Below are 19,407 nucleotides of genomic sequence, written 5' to 3' on the forward strand. Positions count from 1 at the left end.
TGTGATCAGAAATATTCCAGTGGGGTAATCTTGCCCTGAGGACAGTGCCTTGTTCCACTGACTGCAGCGGTGTATTATCTCTTAGAGGTTTGTGTCTGATCCCTCTTTTCCAGGGTCTTTGTCTTTGCCTTGACTTCCAGTTCGACACTGTGGTTAAAGACCGACCCACCATCCTGAGCAAGCTTTTACTCTTGCATTTTCTTAAGCAAGATATTCCTGCTTTGAGCTGGGAGTTCTTTGTCAACAGATTTGAGACACTTTCTTTGGAAGCTCAGCTGCATCTAGATTGTAACAAAGAATTTCCTTTTCCTACAAGTAAGTAAGACACAAGACTTACAGAAAAGGGTCCCAGCGAAGGCACTTGGCATGGGGCTTGTTCCACACATGGAAGAGGACGTTTTGATCTCATGTACCCAGTTCACCAGCTCCTGAGAGCTTATGTTGCTAATCTGTAGATTTAAACACTTTACAGCAGTCTAGGATCTGAATTTTCCTCCCTTTCAGGAGGACACATAGTAACCATCTGCAACTTCCTTCTTTTCTTCTACCCAGTTGCTAATGTCTGTGAAGAGTTTTATGAGATACATTCGTCTGTGCAAACTCCTGTCTGCTTATTGTTTAGTTGCTTATGGCTTTACTTTCATGAGGAAAAAGTAACAAAATTAGATAGTTAAACCTCATGATTTAAACAGGGAGAAGTGATAGTCATGATAGATAGTAGTCATGATTTTTTTTTTTTAAGGTAAGACATGCCATGCCATGGAGGGAGATAGAGGACTCACATCATTGTCATAGATGGAGGTGGAGGATTCATGTATGCATGGAAGATATCTTCTTATCCCAAAACTAGACTCATATGGATTATTTCAAAATAGCTGTATCATGTGGCCAGCCAAGGAAAAGAATAATAGTGTCTTTAATTCCTTTTGTAAAGCCATCACTGCTGTGAGAACCAATGTTGCCAACCTCAGTGATGCTGCCTTGTGGAAGATCAAGAGAGCACGTTTTGCAAGAAACCGACAGAAGAGTGTGAGATCCCTGAGAGACAGTGTGAAAGGGCCTGCCGAATCCAAGAGGGCACTCTCCCTCCCTGAGACCCTGACCTCCAAAATCCGTTGAGTATCTTCCCTCTTCGTCTAGTGACATCTGTTTAATGTCTTTCTGGAGCTGATGTGTCTTGTTGAGTGTTCATAGAGAGCAGCGCAGTTAGCAAACTGAGCCTATCCATCAAATTTGATCCTCAGAGTCCCTAGGCATGGGTGGCTTTCTCTCGTTTGTGGGTGCAGCAAAATCCTGACTCGATCTATCAGTAGTTCTGAAAAAAGGCTGCAAACCCGCCAATGCTTGGCATGAAGCTTGGCATGAAGTTTATTTTTGAGAGCTAGAATATAAGGGTGCGCACAGCAGCCTGGGAGCCCGAGTGTTTTCTAAATGAGACTGAGATAGCAAAAACCGTGCAGCCAAAGGGATAACATTCAAACATTGAATGATTGTCATTTCATGAGTGCTAGGAACAACCACATAACCTTCCCAGAAAAACCTGTAAAAATAGTGGCTTTTGAATAAGAAGAATCAAGCTTTCCTGAAGAGAAGTTGGATTCCTATTCAACTTCAGATAACTTATAATCAGAAATATGATTTGTTGTCAATTTTAAAAGACCACACATGTTTATTTTATAAAGGTCTTTATATTATAATTTTTTAAAGAGAGTGAATTTCCTTAAATAACCAAATGCCTAGTAAATGTAAATACTCGTGTATAACAACAGCACATGAGGGGCAAATAATAAAGCCTGCAGAACCAAGTCACTGAATGAATGGATGAATGAGAATATTTAAATGAGTTACTGAATGAATGCATATATTTAAATAATTTAATTGTAAATACCACCTGTACAATCCATCAGTTTTTAACACCTTAAGCACACTTCTCCTGTCCGAAGCAGAAAGATTTGCATTTTCATTGGCATTTATTACAGAACAACTTGATATAACATAATCATGTTAATCATAAATATGATTTGATTTTCTTTGCTACATTTTTCTTTTTTATGAGAAGCTCTGAGTATGTGGTATTTTGAACCTTAGAAGAGTCGGTGGGAAGCCTTTTATATAATTAATAGCCTTAGCTTATCAGGGAGCAAAGTTCACACTGAAGAAGAATTCCTAGTGACCCTGGGAGAGGCTGCTGTCAGACCCAGGACACCCACCCTAGATGAAATTAACTGCCCCTTGAATATGAGTTTTCCAACTCTTTAATAAACTAACTGACTAGCTTGGGGGTATTCATTTTATTTATTCTTATTTCTTGATAATTAATTCACCAGCCATTTTGATGCTTTTAGAATTGAAAATGACATTAAGAAATTTTTCTTGAAATCAGAAACAAAACAAAAAAATTTTGGAGTAAACATCTTTTATGTGATGTTAATTACAAATAAGAAAGCTAAGCTTGCTTCTGCTGGCCAGTGCAGTTCAGCACTGGCTATCTTTCTAGGCTCAAGTTGTCTTTAATGCTTATTTCAATAGAGTTGTTGTTGATTTTTAAGCTGTGAGGTTGACCAGGCATGAGCAGTCTGCTCCGGCTCTCGGTGGGACACCTGAACAGACGCCAGGTGGGTACTTCCGACGTTGAAGGGCCATGTTCAAGTGTCTCTATCATAGGTGGACAAGGTAAAAAGCCAAGTGTTTCTCACTGGACCAGAGTGATACTAGGATTGTGAGCCCTGAAGGGTCTCAAGTGTCTGGGCTGTTGGTACGCCAATTCTTTACACCGTTTTCTAAGAAGGTGATTTCTGACTCCATTGACTTTTGGTCCAGTAAGAAGCATGTAACTGCCCACCTCTCCCTAGACAGCAGGAGTGACCAGGATTGTACTCCTTGCTGCTATGTGACTTATGTTTGTATGTGTAAGCTACACATAGAAACACTACATTCATAGGTGAGAGTTTTCTTTAGATAAAGCACACACTTCATTTGCATTTTGAAAGGTTTTGTGTTTGAATCACCATCATCTCATCCTCGTAGCTGCTCATCTGAGCACTTCTGTTTCTCAGGAGCATTCCCACTGTTTGAAGGATCTGAAGGTCTTATTCAGGGTGACACAGCGTAGCTTATCATGTCCTGTTCCTTATCGGGGGTATAACTCAGCATCAGTATCCCAAGCATCGAGCAGATATTGGCAAGGACAATGCTAACTGAATGCTGTCCACACAAAGAGGGCCACCATTCGCTGAGGGACCATGGGCATCTGAACACTTGTGTGTCTGTCATGTCAACCTCAGTGGCTCACTCTATATCTTTTTATAAATATTTGGATTCTAACCTGAGAATAAGTTTAACTTAAAACTTTTCAAAGTAGTATGACACCCTGAGAAAAAAATTTATGTAAGAAGACTTTGAAGATCATGAGTGTATTATAAAACAAGACACTGCAAACCTAGAAGTTCAGGAGTGGGAGAGATGAAAGGGCCCCAGAGATCAGGAATACAGGAAGTAGGTGCCGTCAAAAAAAAATCTCCATTCTTTGTTGAAAGGGATCAAAAGACACAGAATGGCAAACAGGTGGCTGAGTCCCTCTTCTCTGATTTATACACATCTCTTCTTTGGGGTGGGAGAGAGAGAGAGAGATTCACAAGAACTTCTGATCTAATGACACTCAGTGTCATTAAAAAGGTAAGTTCTGGGCTGGAGAGAGGGTTCAGTGATTTAGAGCACTGACTGCTCTTGCAGAGGACCAAGGTTCAATTCCCAGTGCCCCCATGATGGTTCACAATTTTCTGTAACTCCAGTTTTAGAGGATCTGATACCCTCTTCTGGCCTCTTAGGGCACCAGGCATGTGTCATACATATATGCACACACATAAAATAAAAAATAAATAGATCAAAAGAAAGAGAGAAAGAAAGAAAGAGAGAAAGAAAGAAAGAAAGGAGGAAGGAAGGAAGGAAAGAAGGAAGGATGGAAGGGAGGAAGGAAGGAAAGGTGAGACCCATCCAGTTCCCTTTCAGTGGGGCCTTTTGGAGAAAACTCTTAAGCCATTTCATATATTTTCTCCATTTTATCTTGAGGCTGATCTTTTTGTCCAAGCTTCCTTGAGAGGCCAGTCTATAGTTATTATCTTCCATTCTAATAATCTAACCAAAGGAGCCCCTGACATCCTATAGGAAAACGTTCCTGTGTTCACTGAGGTTAAGAGAAAGCCTTGAGCTCCTATCCCAGCAAAATGACCAGGTGGGAAGGAGCAGATAACAGGAATGTTTAAACTATGAAGCTAAAACCTCTGGACAGAGAATCCACATGACAACTCGATGAGAGAAGCTTGCCTTTGGAAGTGGTTTGGCAAAAGCTTTTAAGGGGCTGTGAAACTAAGGTTGTATCTATAAATTACCCTTTACTGGATCCATGGAAGCAAAGGCATGCCCCATCAGAAGATGAGATGACTGCAGGATAGGGTAAAGTGGAAGTAAACTGCCTGCTGCCTGATACAGGGACTCTTGTTTAGTCCAGGTGGTGAGTCCCTCTGCAGACTTCCTATTGATTAGGCCTGAAACAAACCAGATGCGATTTTAATTATGCAGCAAAAAGCTTCTAATTGACATTTATGCTGGACTTTGGGGCTCTGGGTTTAAAAATTTATAATTTTTATAACTCTTAGCCTTCATGCACAGCAAATAAAAGATTTTCTATAGACAGGTGGTATACCCCCAAGGCCTATAAAAAGCTGTTTTCCTCTGTATATAGGAGTCAAGCCAAAGTCTTTGGTGCATATAAATAGTATTCTTGGAATGTTTCTCATCCCCTGGAATAACTGGGAAGTAAGAGGATATAATTATTTCATGTACATTTTGTGCCTCTTCACCTATAGTGTGTTTACACAGGTGCCTAGCTTTGACTTTATAGAACCTTTGATATCTGTAAGTATTTTTTCTCCCCACTCTGTGTACAGAGAGGAAAACTGAAACACTACTGTATTACATTCTGCTTAGTGCCTGGCTTAAGGCCTCATCAGTTTAAAACATGACTAAGAGACTTGGCTTGCTTGCTTTCCACTACAGTAGGAGCCTCTCAATGGTTGGCTTTATGAGCTTCTGCCGTGTAGCACCTGAAGACACTAATCTGGTTGACCTGGTATTCAGTCCTCCAGTGTCCAGACAAAAGACTTTCCCCAGGTTGGTCCAGAGCTATCCCAGTCCACACATTCTTCCAGCCTGTAGAGAAATTTGGAGATCTTGTTATCCACATTTACACCTAGAAGAAAAAGTGCCTCATGCTAGTTAGAACTGGTAAAAAAAAAAAAAATGTCTTGTATTGGCCTTTCCTGCTTCCTCTTCAGTGGCCATGCCTGGAATTTCAAACAACTTCTCTCTGAGCTCTTTTGTCCTATAGATGATGTACTATTCATGTCCTAGCTTGCAGAGTGCCTGCTGACCACTGGGGTACCAGTTGTTCCTGTTGGAATGCTTGTGTTTGCAGTGATAGTTCTGAGAAGTAACTTGCTGAACAAACATTTCTGCATCTATTCTCCCAGGAAACAGTACAAAGATACGAGAGAAATGTTTACAGTGTCAACTGACTTATAGGCAAGGAAGGGAGATAAACACGGCCGTCAGCCAGTGCTCATCTCGGGAGAAAGTGATAGCACCTAGGGTGGTTCCCATCAGATGGGCCAGGAGAAGTGCATCTCATCAGCTGAAGCCACGGGGGGCTTTTCATCCAGGTTTTCATTAATGGGTACTGCTATAGTTTGCTTTCTACTGTTCAGTCATAAACATCATAACTGAACACAGACAGGGAAGAAAGCTTATATATAGGTTATCATGAAGGGAAGTCAGGATAGGAACTCAAGGTGGGAACTTGGAGGCAGGAACTGAAGCAAAGGCCATAGAGGAACATTGCTTATTGGCTTGCTCCTCATGACCTTTTCAGTGCGCTTTTTTATACCACCTGGGACCACCTGCCCATAGATGGCGCCACCCACTGTGGTCTGGATCCTCCCACATCAGTCATCAACCAAGAAAATGCCCTACAGACTTGTCTACAGGGAATCTGATGGAAGTGTTTTCTCAGATGAGAGTCTCTCTTCCAAAATGACTCTAGCTTGTGTCACTGACAAACAAACAAAACAAAATAAAGCCAAAGCAAAAACCCATAACCAGCACACAGTATAAGCACACGATGACAGGACATAAGCTAAGAAGAAGTAAAGGCAGGGAGGAGGAGCACATGAGCTTTGAAGTCAGCCACCAGCATATGCACACACACACATGCAAGCACATATGCATATATACATGCATGCACAAGCACATATACCAAAATGCACACACACACACACACACACACACACACACACACACACACACACGCAAGCACCTACACATGTACACATACACACACACACACACACACACACACACACTAGACCTGTTATGAGAAAAGCTTTTAGCTGACAGATGAGTGTGTGCATAAGATTGGAATGCAGCCTAATATACAGTTTTTGACCTGGGGATTTCTACATCAAATGTAAAACAAACTCATGGAAGTGGTCTTTGTTTTTCCATGTGTCATTTTGACAGAGAAGAGCAGTTTTTGAATTCAGTTCACTTAGACATTTATGAACAATGAGTGTCTACTATATGCCAGACACCACCCCGTGTTCTGTGAAGGATGCTAAGATGAAAAAGGCATAGCCCATGCCTTCAAGCCCTGTGCTTTTACAGGGAAAATAAAGTCAACAAACAGATAAAGCTCTACCTTGCATAAACGTTATTTGGGAAGCTAAAGGAAATTTTCCTTCCCCCCTGCCTCCCACCTCTCCTCTCTCTTCTTTGGAACACAACAGAATATAGAGACCACATCCAATTCTGAGAGGAGTGTGGGCCTAGGCTTCTGGAAGGTAGACTCATGGCTCAACATGAGGGAATGGGTGGAAGTCCACCTCATAAAGCAGAGATCACCATGAGCAAAAATAAGGGTGGGCTAGTGTTGGCTCTTCTGAAATGCATGGGTACCACAGCTTTTGGGAATGCCTAGCATTCAGCAATGTGGGAGGGTGGGGAGGTAAATCTGGAGAAGCAGATCCCGGTCCTGCCTGGCGCCAAGTAATCTGAGTCTGTGACATATTCTGCTTCAGAGCTCTGTCAGTTCCTCCATTCTGAATGTGCTGGGGAGAACTCAGCCCACACTAAATGATAGTAGGCTAGCTCTGCCTACAGCGTTAGAATGATGTCAATATGTTCAAACTTTTAAACATACACCGCTATGCTTAAGGAAGATAAAGGAACCACATGGACTAGAATTGAAGACTAGTGGCTGTTCTAACTGCCATGCCTCAGGAGATGTATTGCGGGTGTTTGGTTTCGAGGTGGAAATTTTACATCTTCTATAGATAATTAAAGTAGTAGTAAATAAGCAGTTCATCCAGTTGGACAGCTCATTTTTCATAGGGCTTTGATGGGGGCCACCTTTCCTTAGGAAGGGTGTATCTGCCTGCCATAAGCTCACTTGATTCTAATAGAAGATGACGAGCTAAATGCCAACTCATCCTGTCCAGGGTGGGAGGAGAGAGAAATGGTGTTTTACTTTATGCACGCTGGTTAAATATCTCATCTTGGCTGTTGAGGAAAGGCAGACTAAAAGCAGCGAGCATCAGTCACTCTGAAGCACAGGTCACTGAAAGGAGGCCACATAAGACATGACATTCAGCCATCGGGGAAATATGATTTGCTGAGAATTTAAAAAACCGTGCCCCTTGTAACGGGGAGGAGAACCTTGGAATAGTTCAGATGAAGTTAGATTAGTTGTTTTTCTCGCCTGTGACTTGAGACAGTGAACTGGGGGCAGGGCTCTCTCTGTTCTGAGGTCCCTACCTCATAAGGACAGAAATCAAAGTAGTTTTTAACCATTTCCACTTCCATTTAGGAGTCAGGCTTTGCTAGACAAGGAGGAGCCAGGCATGGCTGAGAGATGTATGCTCTTTTAACACTTCACCCCAGAGCTGAAGGAATTGGGTGCTGGCACCTGCTAGAGCAGTATTGCTTGCTGCTATAGTAACTGGAACCATTTCTACATGCACACAATTGTCATATGTTTCTTTTTATCAATTTACCTGAAGCAGTAATATTATTATTGTAAATTAATACTCCAGAAGGAGGAGATCAAAAGTAGGGTTTTTTTAAAAGTATGCTTTTTATTTATGTGTGTGCACGCCTGCTTGTCTGTGTGTGTACCACATGCATGCTGGTGCTGCAGAGGCCAGAGAAGGGATTTGATGTCACAGGTGATTGTGAGCTGCAAGGTGTGGGTGATGGGAACTGAACCCCTATCCTCTACAAGAGCAGCAAGTGCTCATAACTGATGAGCCAAATCCCTGTGCCCCCAAAGAGACATTTTTAATGGTTATATATATATATATATATATATATATATATATATATATATATGTTATGCATACATATATATATGTTTATATATGTATATGTACTGTTTTCAGAGACTTATATAAGAATTACTTTTGATTAAATCTTATATTCAGTTTGGTTAATATATGATGATGTTGGAGATTGCTGTTCTTTCACGGAAATAAATAGTTCCACACAAATTGATTTGTGATAAATGTCTCTGTATAATGATACTTATGGACCACTCATGTGAGAAACAAAATCTTGGGTGCTTTAAATATGATTTTAGTGGGGAAAATGTCTAAGGCACGTTGCATGTATGCGCGTTGCATGTATGAACATTGCATGTATGCGGTATGCATGCCTTCATGGACAGACATGTAAGACAGAAAAGGTTAATATCTCGGGTCCATAATGACACGTGTCAGAAGGCCCCCTGGATTAGACGACCTTAGGTGTAGCTGCTTCTGTGTCCTCTTTACTTGTTACCTATCCTCTCCTTGTGTATCACTGGTGGGTAGGCCAAAACCCTTCTGAGCTGACCTGAGAAAGTAGCTAACCAAGGTGTCTGCCTTCTAGGTGGGCTGTGTTGAAGTATAAGAGCTAACTGTTGGTTGGGTGTTACTTCATGTCACTGTCCCAGAGGGAAGTGGCTGTCAGGCAGCCCAGTTCTTCTCTATAAAGAAACGTTTCTTCTATCTTGCTTCTCTTCGTGGGGTCTTTATAGATTGGAATTTTTCCAGACTAACCAAGCCATTAGTGGCTATAAATTGCTCCCTGGATCTCTGCTGCATCATTTTTTACCATAGCTATAACAGATGCAACCAAGGCTAGGTTTGTGAAAGCTTGTACCCAATGCTTGCCCTTGTGCAGTAGGATTTTTTTTTTTTTCTTGCATGAAGGGATGAGGATGCTGGTGTCCAGCTCTAACCTATGACACACACACACACACACACACACACACACACACACACACCCTTAAATTTAATTTTAATTTAGAAATTCTAATGTTGTTTGTCAAAAGGACAGGCTGCAGAGTGCTTTGATGAAACCCCAAAGCAAATAAATACAGGAAAAGTAAGAAGGCTAACCAAACCTGACCACAGAGTGGAGGGGGTGGGGCAGGCTAGAAGGCTGGGGACACTCAGCTATAATCAGCAGCTTAAGAGGAAGCCAAGGCCTACAGTGCTTTTTCTTCCATGTGAACTCTCAGCTCATCTTCATGTGCTGTTTGTTTGTTTTTTTTTTTTTAATGTTTTTTGAAAGCCCCCCCCCTTCTCTCTTTGTCTGTCTGTCTTTCCTTCCCCTCTGTGTCTCTCATTACATACTGCAGGGCTTATCATTGGCCCTTTATAATTCAGACAGTACACACTGCTGAATCTCTCAGCATTTGGAAAAAAAAAATATTTTTGCCCCAGCTGACTCATGAACATAATTGAATTGAGACAATAATTTAAATAAATTTAATAAAAATCCCCCAGCAGATCCTTTTATACTTAGTGAAATTTAGCATCTGGGGTTGATCTTCCAAGCATATGGTACAAACTGGGCAGAGCCTTCTTTGTCTTGGTCCCAGAGGGTACAACTTTGTGCTCTACTAAGAATGGCTGAGTGCAAAGCTTGTTAGGTGTTTGCCTGTCCCTGTGAAGACAGTGTTGCTGTATAGTTCCTCGGTTTTATTTCATTCCTGTCTCACTTCCGAGTAACTTGGTTTCTTAGCACATGATGGAGCCAGCAGCTTCTGTTCCAGGAATGACCCTTTGCTGAGGCGCCACACTGTGCCTTTAAGTTTCTCATCTAGAATAGACCTTTAACTACAGAGTAGAAGTTCAAAGAGAGGACGGTGGTTTGCCCATGCCAGGTGATGACTTAGTGTAAACTTGCTTGAGTGGATTTGGCTGCACACTGATTGTGTTTCTTACACTGACAGGACAACAGTCTCCTGAAAACGACAACACCATCAAGGACTTGCTCCCAGAAGATGCTGGCATTGATCACCAGACAGTTCACCAGCTGATCACAGTGCTCATGAAGTTCATGGCCAGGGATGAGAGCAGTGCGGAGTCAGACATCAGCAGCGCAAAGGCCTTCAATACAGTCAAGAGGCACCTCTACGTTTTACTTGGCTATGACCAACAGGAAGGGTGCTTCATGATTGCACCCCAAAAAATGCGCCTGTCAACATGCTTTAATGCGTTTATTGCAGGCATTGCCCAAGTAAGTGTAATAATGCTTTCAGGAGTCCTGTCTTGGTTTTTGATAGAAACCAGACGTCCCGTTCCATTTAGATAGTGTTGAGTGTAAAAGTTTGTTCAAATTACTTGGTAAGGCAGGGGTCTGTAAAGGGGAATATAAAGAGGGAGGAGGAATTAATAACTTTGAATTATAAAGGAAATGTTTGTAAAATATATGTAACACAACACTGAACCACTGTAAGTATACGACGACAATAAAGATATCTCAGCCAGTAAGATGCCTGTGGAACAAGCATAGGAGCCTGAGCTGAGGTCCTCAGTGCCCAGTGGAAAGGACAGACATGGCAGTGTGTAGCTATAACTCCAGTGCTGGGGCAGTGAAGGCAGAGGAGTTGCTGGAGCTTGTTGGCTAGCCAGCCCAGCTAATGGGTGAGCCCCACATTCAATGAGAGACACTGCCTACAAGAATAAGGTGGAGAGGGGCCTAGGAAAATATCTGATATCATCTGTGACCTAGTTCTATACACATTTGCACACGCATGTATGATTGTGAGCACATGTGTAATTATATGCTTGTTCAAAAACACATATACACATATGCCCTATGCAGTCATACATACAGAAAATGATCACAAATGTGTACATACAGAAAGAACTCCTAAACGCTCTTATACATATCAACTCCATTTGTTTACACACACACACACATATACATACAAACACACATACACATACAGAACTCACAAACATATGTGTATATCCCATGTGCTTATACACACACACACACACACACACACACACACACACACACACACACCGAATTCACAAACACATACGTACACCCAATGTGCTTTCTCACGCACAAAAAGACAAACACACACACACACATACACACATAAAAAATGTGCATAACACACCTCACGCACTCTCACACACAGACTTTTAAGAAGGGACAGTCTTATTATTATGCACTCATTACTACTATCCATCTCTTAACCCTCTCATCTTCTTAAACTCAAACTCTATGCCTAGTAAACAATGAGAGGTCAGTGTTTTTTGTTTGTCTGAGTGGAATCCTGTTTAACATTGGGCCCCCACTGGCCCCAGATGGAGAGACCTGAGTTAAGATGACTTGTTTCCTCCTGCACTCCCACCCCTGGCTTCTCTGCGTTTGTGTGCTCCTTCTGTGAGCTGTATTATGTGCATTCTTTGTAGTCCAGTGATGAGCGCTCACACTGCTCTGGACTCCACACGACCCCAGTGTAGTAATTCAGCTGAGCAGTAAACCCCCTTGGGTGTACCTTAGTGACACCCTGATTATTGCTTTTGGATGTGAGGCACAGAGGAGGGTTACTGGACTCTGGCTCTGTGTGTGTCTAATTAGACCAGTGGCACACATCTCACCCTCTTGATCTGTTGCTGCTGCGGTTTGCAAAGGTGTAGAAAGACATGCACAGAGCTCAGGGGTTTTTTTCGTTGTTGTTGTTTTATTTTTTATTTTTATTTTTTACAATGATTATCCAGTTATGTCCACCTAGGTTTTCTGCTTGTTTTCTCATGGGCAATAGATTCTCTTGGGGGGCGGGGGATTACAGTTAAGGCACTGTGTGCATCTTCATCAGCATCTGCCTTGTGGCAGGGACTCAGCAGGCAGCAGGCATTACCAGTTTCTCCAAAGACTGTAATATAGTGAACTCGAACAAGCAAAGCAAGAGTAACCTGCAGACAGCTACCCTTGTTGCGGCAGAGAGCTGGATATATCTCATTCTACAAAACCATCACCTCCCTTCCCCTCTTTGTCCCCTCTTCTGAGTCTACACTTTATATTTTATACTTTTTAAAATTAAACAGTATAAAATACTCGTGAATCTGTGCCACATATATACATGCCCACATGTATTTACACACCCACGTGCACGCGCGCACACACACACATTTGTAACTAGCCATAGTTTTTAAAGCTAACCTTGACAACTTTTTTGCATTCATTTTTTTTTATTTTTGTGTGCTATGACATATATGTGAGGCCAGAGAACAACTTGTAGATTGATTCTCTCATTCTACTACATGGTTTCCAAGGATACAACTCAAGTTATCAAGTTATCAGGCTTGGCAGCAGGATTACCTTACCAAATGAGCCACCCCACTGCCCTGACACAGTTTTTAAAATAATATAACTGTATAGGGAGGAGTGGTAGTACATGCCTTTAATCTAAGTATTTGGGAGGCAGAGGCAGATGGATTTCTGACTTTGAGCCAACCTGTTCTACAGGTTGAGGTCCAGGACAGCCAGGGCTACACAGAGAAAACCTGTCTCAAAAAACAAAATGAAAACAAAACCAAAACATAACAATCCTCACAAACAAACAAACAAACAAACAAGAAGTATACAAAATGGTGAGATGACACAGACCTGCAATCCCAGCACTCAGAAGGCAAAAACAGGAGGATAATGAAGTATAGGCTACCCTGGGCTACATGAGACCTGTCTCAATTTTTTTTTTTTAAATACAGTATTATATATACTGATATACACATGACTTTAAAAGCCAAATAATCATGAAGTTTATATCCTAGATATAAAATTACATCTTTTCCTGCTTAATGGCTACAAAGTATTCTTTTATACAATTAAGTTTTTATTTATTTTGCTTTTTTCGTTTGTTTGTTTACGGATACAGAATCTCACACTGTAACCTAGTATTCAGTATGTAGACCAGGCTAGCTTCACATCCTTCTGTTGCAGCCTTCCAAGTTTTGGGATTGCAGGCATCAACCACCATACCTGGCACAAATAACATGTAATTAATTGTTTAACATGGAGCTAATTTTCAATTTGACACAACAAAGCCACACTGAATGTCGTTATGCAAACATTTCGGAACCCTGGTCTGATTACTCCTTCAGATTAATTTCGCTTCTGTGATAGAGGATATACACTTTTTCCTTAGTTCTGAATGCATTTTGCTAAGTTGCTGTCCTAGAAGATTCTACAACTTTCTGCTCTTGCCCGATTTGTCTAAACAATCTCCTCGCTCTTGATGGTTAACACAAGGGTTTCTTTTCATCCAGACTAGCTTAGTCATAGTTAGCTGTTGTAATAGGTATTTTAGTAGATACAATTTGATTTTTGACACATAATAAAGTGAATAGGTAATTAGATTAAAACTATCAACTTGTAAGTATTACGATTTATCGTGAGGTTCCCTTTCATGTATACTGTATATTGATGTATATTGATGTTTCATGAGGTGCCTCTGTATGCTATGATGGCTCAAGTTTTTCCTTTTACTTCTGGATATTTATAGTTTTCTTTCAGTTACTAATATTCTTCTATTTCAGGTTATGGACTATAACATTAACTTGGGCAAACACCTTCTCCCCCTCGTGGTTCAGGTGCTCAAATACTGCTCTTGTCCTCAACTCCGGCATTATTTCCAACAGCCACCTCGCTGCTCCCTCTGGTCCCTAAAGCCTCACATCAGGCAGATGTGGTTGAAGGCCTTGCTCGTCATCCTTTACAAGGTGAGTGGCTGTGCTCCCTCTGCTGGGATGGAAGGTTCTCTTAGGGAGTACTGTGCTAGACAAGCACCTAACAAATAAAGATTTCATGGGATAAAAATTTAAGGCATCATTGCGATCTAGCCCGCATTGCCATCTGTGGTCAAGGGGAGACAGGGGACGCTATAAAACAAAGTATGGTCAGAAGCCATGTTGTTACTTTTGTATGCATTTTTCTAGTGCATGAGAGATACAAGAAAAGCTAAACAGTAGGATGGGGGGCAATGTATCCTTTGAAATAACCACTTGTATTTTCTCCCCCATTGAACAGTATCCGTACAGAGACTGTGATGTCAGCAAGACCCTGCTGCACCTGATTCACATAACAGTCAATACACTCAATGCGCAGTACCATAGCTGCAAGCCCCACGCCACGGCAGGACCTCTGTACACTGACAACAGCAACATAAGCAGATACAGCGAGAAGGAGAAAGGTACTTCTCAGAACTTAGCCGGGATACGCAATGTATGTCCGGACAGCAGTTTTTATGTTTTCTAAGGAGCACAAGGCGCACCCCATATAGTCTTAAGAAGAATCCCATAAGACATTAAAACAGTCCCTTTCCTAGTTGGTTAATTTTTCAGCTCTCTCAGGGATGTTGCTTTCCCTTTTGAACTGAGTGTGCAGAAATCAAAAATAATAGTGCTGCCATTTTCTGGCATTTGATTGGGGAGCTTTTAGAGCCTTCCATTCCATGCTGGAAACATCTTGCCTTTGGACTGTGACCTGTCTGGGTGGGCAGTCAGTGGAATCTTCATTTCTGGGTCTCTAGTTTGCCCTTGAACTTTGTGCTCACAGATTTTGAATTCAGTCTCAGTTTCCTGAAGTGCCTTTCTGAACCTCATTATTCAGTATAGAGTGACTGAAGGCACTGGAGACGAAGGGTTTTCTGGTGTATCAGTTTAAATCACTGTCAGAGTTGATGCCTTTCCTCAAAGGCAATGCTAGGATGGGATGCTAAATTGGGTGAAGGCCCAGGTGAAAGAGGAAAAACCAAGGTTTGTATCTCTGATAAATGTCACAGTGTAACTAGAATTATAAGCGGTGACATCATCGGATCTAATCCTGGGAGAGAACCAAGTGTCTGATGACCTTGCAGTAGGAGAACAGCGAGCAGTCGAGCAATCAGAACTAGGGGTTTGGGGGGAGGTACAGGAAGAAGCTGGGCCAGTGGCCACTAATCCACTGTTTGGTGCTGAAAGGACCCAAGTGCCAGGTTCAAGTCCATTTCAGATAAAGCTGAGGACTGGCTAGGATTCTGGACCAATTAGTTCTCCTTGAAGAGTGTGCTGCTTGTCAGCTGAGGTCTCTGGAAAATTCCCTAGATTCATTTAAGCTATGGGCATTTTCAGTGTGCTCAGTGTTCGGACAGGCCAACCCCAGATGACTTACGGTGGGTGGGAAGGGGCAGCTTCTTGTCCTCTCGGCTTTATCATGGAAGAGAGTACAATTATTCCAAAGCTATGAAATGCAAGCTACAATTGCTATTTACTTAGAAAACTAGTTTTCAAAAGAGATTTTTTTTCCCTAAAAAAAGAAATAAGTGGGTCATTTTGATGCATTTCCCCAGAAACATGGGAACTTGATGAAATGTCTCATCTTTGTGTAAGATCACACAGAGCTTTGTATCCATTTGATTGTTAATGTTTTTTTAATTTGATTTAAAAGATTTCTACGGTCCCATCAACTGAAGTTTAATGCTTCAGGTTCCATTCACTGTAAAATTCTCGTGCATTAGAAGAGAATTGGTCGTTAAATTTTAGGGCTGACATTTCCCTAGACTCAAGAAATCTAGACTCAGTATCGTCATCACCTCTGGGTCACATCTTGTCACGTGTAGGTATCCCTAAAGCTAAAACACTGCTGTCTCAGAGATGCTGAACTCAGACAGTGGCTAATTCCCATTCACTGGGCTGTGATGTGCACGCCTCTGCTCTCTCTCCTACTGCCCATATGTGCCTTGTCCTTTCAAAAGGATGAGAGTGGAAACTTTGGGAAGAAAGGGTTAAGGTTCTCAGCATGATGGATCCTGCTTCATTTACATGTTACCTGGATTATTTTTACCTAAAAGCAGCCACCAGGGATAGAAGAAGGGATTTCTAAGCTAGCTTAGTAAACCTCAAGCAACCAAATGATCTGTGGAGCCCTGGCTCACCAGAGCCAAAGGTCCCCCCCGCCCCCACAGGATCCATAAAATCTATTACAGATAGGCAATAAACGCCATAGAGGAGAGTCTTCTAATAGGAAGAAATGTGATTTTTCTGTTTTATTTTTCCTTCGTTTACTCTTTCAGTTCATAACCATCTGTGGAGCTTCTGAGATGACAAGTGGCTTTTCTAAGCTTTTTCTGTGTGTTGTGTGTTTCATTACCAAATGTAGAGTACAGTATTTTGCATTCACAAAGCATAAGGTGCATGTACTGTTAGGCTGTGTCTATGCCAGTTCCCAGATCGCAAGAAGGCATATGTATATTTTAGAAAGGTCAAGACCCACTCCTGTTAATTTCCTCTTTGTCAAATTAGCCTGAAAGCAACAGGCGAGTTTAAGCAGTGTCCAGACTCCTGGATGAAGTGCTGGCGTCTGTATATGCTTTTAAGTGTAATGGGCACACTCTCCCAAGGAAGGCTCTCCCGGACCACCGAGATGCTCCTCACAGTGCTGCCCACCATCTTCCAGGAGGTGGGAGGCTGCTCTGTGACAGGTTCTGCTGGTGCAGAAAGCACGTCGACCACTCTAGAATGCTTTCACTGAATGCTCGTGTAGACACAGCCTAAGAGAGAGTAACCTCCTAAGTGTAATTTTGACTTTCTCTCCCCAATTAGAAGAAGATAGTGTTTTTGATGAATCTGATATTCATGATACACCTACTGGACCCTGCAATAAAGAGTCTCAAACTTTTTTTGCAAGATTGAAAAGGATAGGCGGCAGCAGGATGGTGAAAGGCCAGCCAGTTGGGATGAATGTGCAGAGAAGTATGATCTTTTCCTCTTAGTAGTTTCATGCAGAAATGTTGTACTCTACTGTTTGTTTGGGGTGAAATCTTAATTTTATTATGTTACTACACATCTTGATATTGTTGATTTTTATATATATGTATGCACGAGCAGTATATATATATACACATGCATTTATATATATACGCTAGTTGACAGACACGTCATTAATGTCATGATTGTCTTCAAGGGCCATTGCTTGGTTTGATTTGTTGCGAAATGTTTGCTTCTCTTCCACACAATTTGAATACACATTCCTAGATCTGCCTCAGCCAAAAAACAAAACAAAATAAACAAAACACCCAAAACCAAACCAAACCAAACCAGTCCTCCTCTCTAATGTCTAATGAAATATCAGAGCTGAGGAGCCACCTCAAAGCTTCATTTTTGGAAATTCGATCTTAAAGCACTACTTGGGCTTCTTTGGTACCCAAGTTTCCCAGTTTTTGAAATCAGAACGAATCTCACAAAAACATGGCCAGAAAGTCAGTTTTCCCTTCTGGTAGAGCTGGGATTATAATTATGAATTGTGCCAATTGTGTGCCCAAGTATGAGGGGAAAAATGCTACACTCTCCGAGGGAAATAGTACTAGCTCTTTCTGTTTTAATCAGGTGAAATAGAGCTGGCCGAATATAGAGAAACGGGTGCGCTACCAGACAGCGTTCTACACTGTGTGAGAGAAGAAAGCATTCAGAAAAAAAAGCTACGCTCTTTAAAACAAAAATCTCTTGATATAGGGAATGCAGACTCCCTCTTGTTTACGTTAGATGAGCATCGTAGGAAGTCCTGCATAGATCGGTGTGACATAGATAAGCCTCCTGCCCAAGCTGCTTATATTACACAACGGCAAAATGACCACCACGGACGTTCTAGACAGAATTCTGCTACGAGGCCGGACAATACCGAAATCCCCAAGAATCCAGGCACTGAAGGTTTTCAAGAAACACGAAGGCCGGTGATACCAGAGGTTAGGTTGAACTGCATGGAGACGTTTGAAGTGAGAGTTGATTCCCCAGGAAAGCCTGCTCCCAGGGAGGATTTAGATCTGATAGATTTGTCCTCAGACTCAACATCTGGGCCAGAGAAACACTCTCTACTGTCCACATCTGACAGTGACTCTCTGGTGTTTGAGCCTCTCCCGCCTCTCAGAATAGTCGAAAGTGATGAAGAAGAAGAGATGATGAACCAAGGGAATGGTGGTCCCTTGGGTAACAATGCTGCCTCCTCCCCGTCCATCCCCAGCCAGCCCTCTGTCCTCAGCCTGAGCACAACTCCTCTTGTGCAGGTGAGTGTAGAGGACTGTTCCAAAGACTTTTCTTCCAAGGACTCAGGAAACCACCAGTCAGTGAGCAATGACGATTCTACTGTCACAGCTCTGGATGACCTCACAGACTCTGAAGAGCTGTCAAAATCAGAGGAGCTGAGAGAGTTTGCCTCTGGCAGTCCCCTAACGCTCAAGCAAAAACGAGACCTCCTTCAGAAGTCATCCGCTGTCCCTGAGATGTCAGTGGACTATAACCCCGAACCTGGCCCAGCTGAAGAAAAGCCAGGGCAGACGCCAACATCAGGGCCCAAAACTGTGCTCCTCAAAGTTCCTGAAGATGGTGAGAATCTAATAGAAAGTGAGAAGCCCAACACCAGTGCTGAGTCCGACACAGAACAGAACCCTGAAAGGAAGGTGGAGGAGGATGGAGCCGAGGAATCAGAATTTAAGATTCAGATTGTCCCCAGGCAGAGGAAACAAAGGAAGATTGCCGTCAGTGCTATCCAGAGAGAGTACCTTGACATCTCCTTCAACATCCTAGACAAACTGGGTGAACAGAAGGATCCAGGTAAGCCTGCATCTCTTCTTTCAGGTTTGTGCATCTTACTTGGTAGGGTTTTGACACAAAATATGCAGCAAACTGGAAATCTTATAATGTCAGGGCTGACATTATAACTGCTCCATGACCATTCGGAATCCAGCCTGCTCTCCACAATGTGCTGGATTCAGATGAGGCTGTACCGGCTCCATCAATGTTCTGTGTTTGTTGTTTCTAATTTTTCCCATCAACCTTGACTGTTCTGGGCAGTAAGAGGCAGTGGCTAATTGACACCTGGATGTTTTAAAAGTAAGTTTGGCCTTCCTAAACCAGCAGAAGATATTAATTTTGCATCATTAGTTTTACTTTCCTTTTTCCTCTTTCTTGTTATAATTTGCTTTTTGTTTCTGTGCTAAAACATTGCTCCCAAAACAACTTGGGGAGGAAAGGGTTCATT

General features: G+C 42.1%; 1 protein-coding gene across 9 annotated transcripts in view; it reads left to right on the forward strand.

Moving 5' to 3' along the window:
- Window positions 1–19,407, forward strand: part of Unc79 (unc-79 homolog, NALCN channel complex subunit) — a 236,757-nt gene that overhangs the window by 142,130 nt on the left and 75,220 nt on the right. For 5 of the 9 annotated variants that reach the window (XM_031357583.1, XM_031357577.1, XM_031357580.1 and 2 more), the window contains 8 exons: window positions 114–315; window positions 935–1,114; window positions 2,550–2,615; window positions 10,328–10,614; window positions 13,935–14,117; window positions 14,425–14,587; window positions 16,977–17,126; window positions 17,760–18,980. In XM_031357583.1, coding sequence (XP_031213443.1) covers window positions 114–315; window positions 935–1,114; window positions 2,550–2,615; window positions 10,328–10,614; window positions 13,935–14,117; window positions 14,425–14,587; window positions 16,977–17,126; window positions 17,760–18,980 — 2,452 coding nt within the window. The remainder of the gene's footprint in view (window positions 1–113; window positions 316–934; window positions 1,115–2,549; window positions 2,616–10,327; window positions 10,615–13,934; window positions 14,118–14,424; window positions 14,588–16,976; window positions 17,127–17,759; window positions 18,981–19,407) is intronic. The other 4 variants (XM_031357586.1, XM_031357579.1, XM_031357581.1 and 1 more) reach the window with 3 other exon arrangements.

Source organism: Mastomys coucha, unplaced genomic scaffold, assembly GCF_008632895.1.
Source record: "Mastomys coucha isolate ucsf_1 unplaced genomic scaffold, UCSF_Mcou_1 pScaffold6, whole genome shotgun sequence".
Lineage (NCBI taxonomy): Eukaryota > Metazoa > Chordata > Mammalia > Rodentia > Muridae > Mastomys > Mastomys coucha.